Raw genomic sequence first — 10,083 nt, 5'->3', positions numbered from 1 at the left:
GTAATGAAGATTTGACATGACCCGAACCCCGTAAACCTGAGCTTGCGAAGAAGAAGGTTGTTTCTAGGGTTTCTCCAAGAATGGGAAGCTTAGGGAGTTGAAGTTAAAGTGATTCTTGGGATTCTTGACCCCTCAAGATATGTAAATGATTCCTACCCTTGTAGTTGAGTTCGCTATCAAGAGCTTTAGTGATTTTAGGTAAAGAAAGGGTATTTGTGGAAGTGATAGATTGAAGAAGGGTAAGGTAGTGGCATGAGACTATTTTAAAGAAATGATTAGGGATGGATTTACGTGTATTTGGATATATATATAGGCGCTATCATTGTAAGCTTATAAGGAGATAGTCGTCTATGATTCGTAAGCTTTATACGTGCTTGGGGATGATTAGTAAGCAAAGCAAGTAGCCTAATTAAGGCTTATGTTATTTTAATTGTAGATTTACAAGCTCAAGAAGTAGAAATTGGGCGATTTGATATACGTCAAGGTATGTTAAGATTATTCCTTCTTTTTTTTTTGGCATGATCCTATGATATGAACAGATCACTACAAAAAAAGCGGGATTTAGCCACGCGCAAAACTGTGGCTAAAAGGCACCCAAACCGTGGCTAACACAACTTTGCCACAGCAGTTTAGCCACGGTTACAAGTGTGCCCATACGGGGCATCGCTCGCGCATTATCCACGGTTTTAGCATCCGTGGTTACCTTTATTTAGCCACGGTTGGTTTTACATTTAGCCACGGTCGAACCATGGGTAAATTTGGCTACAGGAAAAAAGAATTATATTTGAAAATTTTAATTACCCACCTGAGAGCCGTGGCTAATTAAGGCATTATGCAATTTTCTTACAAAATCATCATATTTATTTAGCACGGTTGAACCGTGGCAAATGTGCATTTTTTTTTTTTGCAAAACACAATTACGATAGGCATTCACAGATTACACTGGTCATAATACAAAAAGTATTGCTATAAAGATCAAAGTTTCAATTTCTACTTTATCATATATACCAAAACATAAGTTTCAAGCCTTGATTATACAAAAAAGATACCACAATTGCTAGCATAATGGAAATGCAAAAGTTAGAGGTTCACCACATATTTAGTGGTTCAAATTCAAAAGCATACTATGCACAAAAGGCTAAGAAGAATCTAAGGTGAAACTAGGCAACTCACTACCAAATTTAGCTTGTAAAAACCTATGAAGAGTTGCCAAGTGATTCTCATTTTGCACAAGGCGTTCCTTGGTCTCCAAAAGTTCCTTTGTCTCTTCATATCCGGTCATCTTCCCTTCCAAGGTTTCTACATGCTTCTCTAGGTCTTCAACACGTTGATGAGGCATATTACTAGAACCACCAAGATTCACATGACTAATTGAATGTTTAGACATTCCAACAGCAATCGATGGGCAAATATTACCACCTAAACCACTCACACGACCAGAATGTTCAGCTCCATATGCTTTTCCAATGGCGTCATTAGGATGAGCCAATATCTTCAATGGAACACCTAAAGTGGCAGCATGTTCTTGATCTTCAGATAGATGCTGTGTTATTTTATCCTACAAGTAACATAAAAGAAATGAGACATTCTCATACTAACGCTGCTAACATCCCAAGAAAAAAGAAAGCATTCTCACTAAATTATAATTACATTGAAAAGTATAAATGATACAGAGACATGAGTAGGAGTCTCCTTTGTGCAATCCAGGTGACCACAAGAATTTAAGCATAGAAATAACTGCTTTTCATAATCATAAGCACAGCCATAGTACTTATGATTATGAAAGGCAGTAATGTCAATACTCTTTAATCTCTAGGAATCAAAGGCAGTAATGTCAATACTCTTTAATCTCTAGGAATCTATGTGTAGCTAAAGCAACTCTTATAATATAGTTTAATCTTGTAATGCTTCTTGCTGTTCAATTCCTAATATCTTGTTTTATTAATGATCATATTTTTGAGTTTGGATTCTTCAGTATCTTTAAAAGATGGTAGATCTGCTAGTTTTTGTTTCACGCAGTCACAAGAGGCATACACCTAACAGTTCGGCATATCAGTTATCGGCTTTTAAATGTATTAATCCGCTAGCCAGCCGATAAGATACCGGTTGGTTTGATATCGGATTAACAATTATCGAGTGGCTAGCGGGCAGTGTATTCGCTAGATATAAGAGACAATGAAAATTAAATGTAGTCACAATGAAAATGTCCTAGTTAAAAACGGATTCCACACTCTATATGGAAATAATACCTTATCTGCAAGATCTCAGTAAAGCATCACATTTCGTCTTATCATTTTATGGAAACAGAGTATTAACTTACTGAGAGATAACATTCTATGATTTACCAATGCACAACCGATTGTGCCAACCAGATCGCCAAGTTACTTTTGCACAACTCCAAAACAGGGATATAACTTGTCTGAGCAAAAGCTAAAGAATAAGCATTTTCACTAAGAATTTTGAACCAATTAAGGCTTCACAACTAACTTGGTGATGGAATGTAGAAACTGAAAATTGAAAATGATAATAGATTCAATGGAGATATTGATCCTTCCTTTCCTTAGTTCTGGAGTAATTTTTTTGTTTGCAAAAATTGATTGACTTTTCGGGTGGCTAAAGCAAATGGTTACAAAATCAAAAATTACTCAACATCTAAAAAGATTCACTCACATTACTGAGAAAATTATCACTAGGAAATCAACATTGTAATTGAAGTTTGAAAATGGAAAAGTGTTTGGAACTTACAGCTATAATATTCCCTTCTTCATTCACATAATTGCCATTCTTTTTCAGTAAAGTTGACAAAACAACCTCACTTCGACACACAGGCCTTCCATACTTTTTCTCCTGTCATTAATCGAGTATATATTAAAAATTAAGTAGCATGTAACACATTTTAGTTGGTACAATAAAGTGATTTCCAAAATGAAATCCAAGGACAAGAAACTTACCATTTGACGACCTCTCCTTGCATTGCTTTTGCTACCACCGACATGGGGGACTTTAAGTTTACTTCGATTTCTTGCATTTTGTTCACTTTGTGTCTACAATTCTCAAACATCAATATATATATATATATATATATATATATATATATATATATATATATATATATATATTTATACTGGACATGAATTAAGTGAGAAAATTTTTCTTTTATAAAAGAACAATTACCTTCATCTTCTCCTCTTTATAGTGATGCACAAAAGCAGTCCAATCACTAGAAACCACAGTTTCGGGAGGATTAGCAAGAATCTGTTCCTTACTTTTGCTAGGGTAGAAGGTTTTATTTCTTAACGTATATTTATAGGCCTTCCATCTATCGCCTAAAGTACGCATCACCCATTTGATTCCAACAGCATAATCAAACTCGAAATTCTCCTTCAAATATATTTTATTCGTCAATCAATATTTAATGATAAAAGATACACTCATTGAAACTGAAAGAATTTAGATAGTTACCTCAATTAACTGCCATTGTAGGCGATTTTTTGCCTCAGGCATCCTATCCCATCTCTCAACTGATATGGGACAAATTATTGACTTTTGAGAAAGTTTGCCAAGAAATCTCACAAGCAAGTTTGAACCATTATCACTTCCTTGTCCATCCGCGTTGAGTTCCACCACAATTTTTTTATTTTTTTCCAAGTTCCAAACTCGATCTGCTTGCATCTTTTGAGTTGTAACTTCTCCAGTCAAAGTATCTATGATTTTAACGAGCAATCACCATTAATTGGAAGCAAAAATAACAAAAAATGATAAAGAATAAAAAGAAATAGTCAACTGTAATATGAGATTACTTTAAACCTCTAATCTCGACAAGTAAGGGCTCCTCTTTCTTTTTTGAGTTAGCTTCATTGGAGCTTGAAGAAGAATTCAAGTTGTTATTACTGAATGTATGAGTTGTTAGGTTCTCATTATCAAGTTGGTCGTCTAGTTAATACCCACTAATCTGTTGCTGCAAATCTTGGGAAGTTGTGCTATTGTTGTCAGCTTGCCGTCCTCGTAAGCTTTCTAACATTGCTTGTGCTGAATTCTTGCGTTTTCGCTTCATATTCTCCTGTAGGAATTGCTTTAAAATAATTTAATACTTATAAATTACTTAAAGACACTAAAAAGAGGGAGAATGTATAACTCTTGAATTTTAACAGGCTGGACTTCCTCCAGGTGTTTTAAATATTATTACTGGTTTCGGACCAACTGCTGGTACAACACTTGCTAGTCATATGGATGTGGACAAGGTCACTGAGAAACTATTTTATTTTATGAATTAAGTTCAGCTTTTTTGCAACTTGCAGTAAAGATATATATCTGAATGGTTTGGAGGATAAATTTTACCTAATGACACATATCCTGTTTTAGAGGACTATATGACTTGGTAGTTTATTCTGGATTAACTTGTTGAAGTGGGGATTGATAACAGCTGTAAATTAGCCTAACAACTAGCATGTGTATGTCATACTTAGGATTTTGTTTTTGCATCTACATACTTACCTAGGATAAGAAAACATGACTTAACTTACTTTTACAACAAAGTTAGAATAAGAAAACATAAGGTCAACTCTAATCCTTTTACCTTTGACTTCTAACTAATGCTTAGATTGGTTAATGGAAGGCAGCAAAGTTAAACAAAGAAGTGTTATGGATTCACAATTTAGTTGATAAGTAAAATAGGAGGGGAAGTAAAAGAAGAGGATTGGAAAAGGATTGCAGTGAACAATAGGGATATTAGAATATTGTGAAGATCTAATGTGATCTCTAGTAAACTAATTAATAATGAGTTCCCTTAGATATACACTTCCCCTTTCTTTTGTGGAACTAAATTACCCTATTCCTATTCCTAGAAACACCATTAATGTCCATTGGACATATCTTAAGCCATGAAGACTTTAAGCTTAACACAAATGGGGATATTAGAATTACATAAGTCAATTTCTTATATGGTCACAAGTGGTTTCGGACTGCACTATGCTTCTGAAACAAGAAAATCCCACACAAACTCTAAGAAGTGTTCACAACTCACAAGTAAGAAGCAAAGTCCAAAAATTGGGCTACACCATCCGAGAATTCATCCGATCTAATCAGCTTTGCAATCCAATCCAACACTTGTCAATCATGTTGGAATGAACATTTTCATTGACTAGATGGGATCATCAAGTATATACTATCGTTTTCACACCAAAATATTGATCAGAAACTAATCTAAGATGGGGTATACATGGACACTCATCATTAATTTATAGTTCCAAAGCTTCATCAGGACAACCAGACCAAAAGATACCGATCCAGACTGCATGACAAGTTCAAGAGTAAAAGACACAAGACAAAATAAACCCTCAGGTGTGGTGGAAGCTGCCGTTTTCGTCCATTCATGGAATAAATCAGTAAAACCCCAATGGACTTCCTCTCCCTCATTCATGGTCTAAATCAGTACGCATCAAAATTGTATCATTCTCCATCAAAGGCAAATTCTTAGTGGTCATACTAAGTGGATATAATTTCTCTATAGTGGTCTGATAAATCGTGATACCCGAATCAGACAGTACACTTACTACTGTCTCTTCTCTCACATTCTGTCATACCTTTTTTTCAGTACCATTAAGATATAACTTTATCTTATTATTAAATTTCACTTCCCTGGAAACTATTGTTGTTAAATTTCCTGAAGTTGAATTCACCCACCCCGAGAACTCGCTCTTCATCTCAATCTCAAATGATCCATCAAGTCCTCGAAAGCTCGAAGATCTCTCAATGTTAAAACAAACACTAGTTGCTTTCCATTTTTCTTCATCTCATCATTTAGTTGAAAGAGCATCAGAAGAAAAAAATGCATATTAATAACACATAGCTATAGGAATTCTCTCCGGCATTTCATTCCACACAAAATTTCTTTTAGGATAATATTTTCTTCTTACGTATCAAACACAAGAAAATTATTAACAATCTCACTTATTTTCCTCCATACCAAACACACCCCTAACCAAAACTCTGCCTAAATCATCAATACAAGTCCATTTCTATTAGCAGCTAAATCCTCATTTTAGGCATAAACAATAGAATTCTTAAAGCATGGTGTCTAACAGTATCGATTAGCACCGAATGAAGGCTTGAATCCAAATAGCACAAAAAGATTAGTAAAGGCATGTTGAACATCCATTTTCATGGTAACATAAACAAAGTAAACTGACAGTACACTATGAACACATTTCAATTTTTCAGAACTGAAAAGAAAAGGAGAAATCACTGACATATATAATACAAAATTTTAGATAACCCAATTAAAAAAAAAAAATCTTCATTCATGACTACTATGAACAATAAGAAAATAAAAACACCAAATTTCTTCATGCATAGGGAATTTTCTTTCCAAAATCATTCCTTTCCCTAGATACTTCCAAGATTTTGCATAAACACAAACCCTAAAAGGAACCCATTGAAGATTGAACAAAAAATTTTGACTTTAAAACCTTTGGGTAGCAAAGATTTTTTACCTGGAATAAGTGATTCTACCACTTTCCGCTACTATTTGAAGCTGGGGACAACGAAGCAGATGAATGTTTTGGTGAATTTGTGGGATTTTGGGTGAAGCTGCCGATTTGGGTATAGGGAATTTTGATGAAAGAGGAAAACAAAAGCAAAATAGAAAAATAAATGGGGGCAAATGAAAAAATAAAGGGAGGGAGTAAAATTTAGTACCCGCCTAATTTGCCCACGAATTTTAGCGTCGGTTGTTCACATCGTAGAGAAAGTTGTATTTTTTTGGTAGTTTTGCCACGGTTTTTGGAACCGTGGCTAAAAGGCGCTTTTCTGGTAGTGGATAAACGAGTAAGAGAGTTTCCATATTACTCTATTTTTATAAGTACTAAGAGAAATAGAGTTTTGATGTTCCCGTACCTCGGCCATGGTATTTTTCCCATATACAGATCTTATGATTTCTTGTCCTAGTACTATGAGTTCAGTAAGGCCCATGAGAGGCAAACTATCATTTTATTGTTTGAGAATCCTGTCGTTCAGTTTTACTTGTACTACGCATTTACTTCTAATTCTCAGGGGTATAAGTGAAGGGCGCACTTGACAGAGGGTGAAGGTGTGACCTATGATATTACATTCTATGTGAGAAAGGCACACTTGACAGGGGGTGAACGTGTGGCCTATGAATGGTTCATGAATGGCCTATGATGTTGGAGTATATACATGAGAAAGGCACACTTGACAGGGGGTGAAGGTGTGGCTCGCGATGTGACAATAAGGTGTACCTACTAGATATAGATATCTATATATGCATGTCCATACTTCCTGACATACAGATTCAGTCAGATGTAGATAGATATTAGTTCACACAGATTTAGGCAGATAGTCATTTCAGCTTATGAGATCAGATCTTATTTATGATTTCTATATATATATATATATGCATGTTGTCTTTATGCCTTACATATTCAGTACATTCTCCATACTGACTCCCCGTTGCTCGGGGGGCTGCATTCATGCCCACAGGTACAGGTAGACAGGGAGGTGGTCCAGCTTAGTGGGACCCTTATCCAGCAGCGATCAGTGCACTCCATTCTATCCGGAGTTGTAATCTATTTTGGCAGGCCATCCTTTTGAGATGTATATAGATGGGTACGACGGGGCCCTGTCCCGTCCTTTCTACAGCTTCCATTCCAGTAGAGGTCTGTAGACAGTTGTATGTAGTAGTCAGACGATGTAGCCTTGTCGGCTTATATTCTTTTGTGTACGATATGTATAGCGACCTAGCGTGCTTGTATTGTTCTTCAGCATGTTATGTATATATATGCAGATTGTACAGAGTTCGGATGTTTCCTCTTTATGAGATTAGTTTGTGCCATTTATGGGCTATTGATGTTCAGCATGTTTCAGATAAGTGTTTAGGGTTGTTTGGTCGCTAAAGGTTAGACCCCTTGTCACGGCTCATCAGTTTGGGTCATGACACTTAGTACAGCTTTTCATCCCCAGACTGATGGTCAGTCCGAAAGGACTATTTAGGTGCTCGAGGATATGTTGAGGGCATGTGTCATTGATTTTGGTGGTCATTGGGACCAGTTTTTGCCCTTGGCAGAGTTTGAGTACAACAACAGTTATCATTCCAGCATTGATATAGCACTGTTCAAGGCTTTGTATGGTACGAGGTGTCGTTCTCCTATTGGGTGGTTTGATGCTTTTGAGGTTCGCCCGTGGGGTACAGATTTGTTCAGAGAGTTCTTGGACAAGTTGAAGCTTATTTAGGGAAAGCTTCAAGCAGCTCAGAGTCGACAAAAGATGTATGCAAACAGAAAGGTTCAGGATTTAGTGTTTATGGTGGGCGAGCAGGTTCTTCTGAAGATATCACCTATAAAGGGTGTGATGTGATTTGGGAAGAGAGGAAAGTTAAGCCTGAGGCACATTGGCACACTTGAGATTCTCCGTCGAGTTGGTGATATTGCTTATGAGTTGAATTTGCCACTAGGCCTGTGAGGTATTCATTCGATCCATGTTTCTGTTATATCCCATATTTTGTACATTGGGACATTCCGAGCTAACCATGAAAAGTTAAGGACAAGACTATTCCGGGATACGAGGTTGAGACTTTTGACCTTCAATTTTGTTTTAAGGCATAAGTTGCTTATGATTTTATTGGTATGGGATATTAAGGAAAATTTGGGGTTAAAAGTGAATTATGGAAAGTAATTATTTCATGAAAAAGGGCCAAGTTGGCCGTGTGAAATTATGGGTGGTTCCCACCCATGGCTTGGCAAATTTTAATTCATCCAAGCCATGTGTGGGCCATGGCACACATGGATGAATTATAAAGGATCATATTGGATGACTAGCAAGTCATATTCTTCATCTTCCAACCTTAGAAGCTCTAGAAACTTGGAGAAAAAAAAAAGGAAGCCATATTCGGCCAAGGCATGGCCGAACAAGGTCCATGAAAAAGTGAAAGAAAAAAATAATTTCCTCTAGCAATTCAACTCCTTAGAAGGTGTATAATAGCGTGGAGTGGTTGTTGAAGTAAGCAAACCATTCATTCTTGCAAAGCACCAACCCTAGCCAAGTGAAGAACTAAGTGAAAAAGGTAAGGTTCAATCTCCTCTTACATGTGTTATGGATGATTTGTGCATGTTGTAGTGTGTGGAAATAGATGAAATTCATGAAATTTTGTATGTTGATGTTGTAGCCGTGAGTGGGCTGTTTTGGTGTAGAAGGAATGAACTAATTTTATTTAGTATTTTGGTTGTTGTTGTTGTAGATTCTATGATGTAAAATGAAGGTTTAATGACCCAAGTTGAGGATATAATCGTGTGGGCTGATTTGGAAGTAATGTGATCTTAACATAGTTTCTTGTATTTATGAGAATAATGTTGTTAAAGTATGGATTGTTGGTGTAGTTCATGAGTTTGGAAGAAAGAAATGTATTGTTGTTGTCTTATTGAATTTGGAGAGGTTTCGGGTGGCATTGTGTATTGGTGGGGTTGTTTTGAATATTGTGCGGATTGTTAGAAGTGTCTTGAATCTTGTTTGAATGGTTTCGGATTGGTATTTGAACGCGTGAGCAGTGATGTTGGATTGATTATATGTGATGATTTGAATGTAAATGGAACGTTGTCGAATTGTGTAGAAAAGAGTTACTAACGTTAGAATGCGTTTTGAATTGATTGTTGATGTTGCTAATATGATTGTTGGTATTGTTGTTGATGATTTGGCAGAGTTGAATTCTCGGGGTTGTTGAGTTTATAGGGGAAATGCTACCCAAATTTTTGTAAATAAAGTGATGGCTTGGAATTGGATTCCTAAGTGCTTATGACTAATGTTTGGTGTCCAACGACGTTATTGTAGATTTTGGGAAGCCGAGATTTGAGTTTGGATTAGCTTAGGAAGCGGACGAGGTATGCAAAGCCTAACCTTTCTTTCTTTTGGCATGTCTTAGTTGCAAGTAGGCTATGATACGAGCCTCGGGGTAATTCTATTCTTAAGATCCAAGCATGTTTGCGATTCTTATTCACCTCTTGATGTTAGCATTCTTAATATGGTCAAGCTATGGTCCCTATGTCTTTTGTATGATTGGATTTCAAATGTTGTATA

General features: G+C 36.3%; 1 protein-coding gene across 1 annotated transcript; it reads right to left on the bottom strand.

Annotated features, from left to right (window-relative positions):
* Window positions 1–2,632: 2,632 nt before the first annotated feature.
* LOC132029950 (uncharacterized) lies at window positions 2,633–4,191 on the bottom strand. Its single transcript, XM_059419376.1, has 5 exons — window positions 3,808–4,191; window positions 3,463–3,704; window positions 3,175–3,381; window positions 2,952–3,044; window positions 2,633–2,847 (listed from the first exon to the last, which is right to left on the bottom strand). Exons 2-5 carry the CDS (start codon window positions 3,670–3,672, stop codon window positions 2,698–2,700), a joined length of 660 nt encoding a protein of 219 aa, XP_059275359.1. The 5' UTR covers window positions 3,673–3,704; window positions 3,808–4,191; the 3' UTR covers window positions 2,633–2,697.
* Window positions 4,192–10,083: the final 5,892 nt, after the last annotated feature.

This window comes from Lycium ferocissimum, chromosome 1 (assembly GCF_029784015.1).
Source record: "Lycium ferocissimum isolate CSIRO_LF1 chromosome 1, AGI_CSIRO_Lferr_CH_V1, whole genome shotgun sequence".
Classification (NCBI taxonomy): domain Eukaryota; kingdom Viridiplantae; phylum Streptophyta; class Magnoliopsida; order Solanales; family Solanaceae; genus Lycium; species Lycium ferocissimum.
The sequence above is the reverse complement of the archived record's forward strand: the minus strand, read 5'-3'. Positions and strand labels throughout refer to the sequence as shown.

Bases quoted from the DNA above. Each gene is read 5' to 3' on its own strand.
- LOC132029950 (XM_059419376.1), bottom strand. From the start codon at position 3,672: ATGCAAGCAGATCGAGTTTGGAACTTGGAAAAAAATAAAAAAATTGTG. The intron at 3,382-3,462 runs GTAACTATCTAA...ATATATTTGAAG, and splicing joins TACAATGGCAGTTAATTGAG to GAGAATTTCGAGTTTGATTA. The intron at 3,045-3,174 runs GTAATTGTTCTT...TGAGAATTGTAG, and splicing joins ATAAAGAGGAGAAGATGAAG to ACACAAAGTGAACAAAATGC.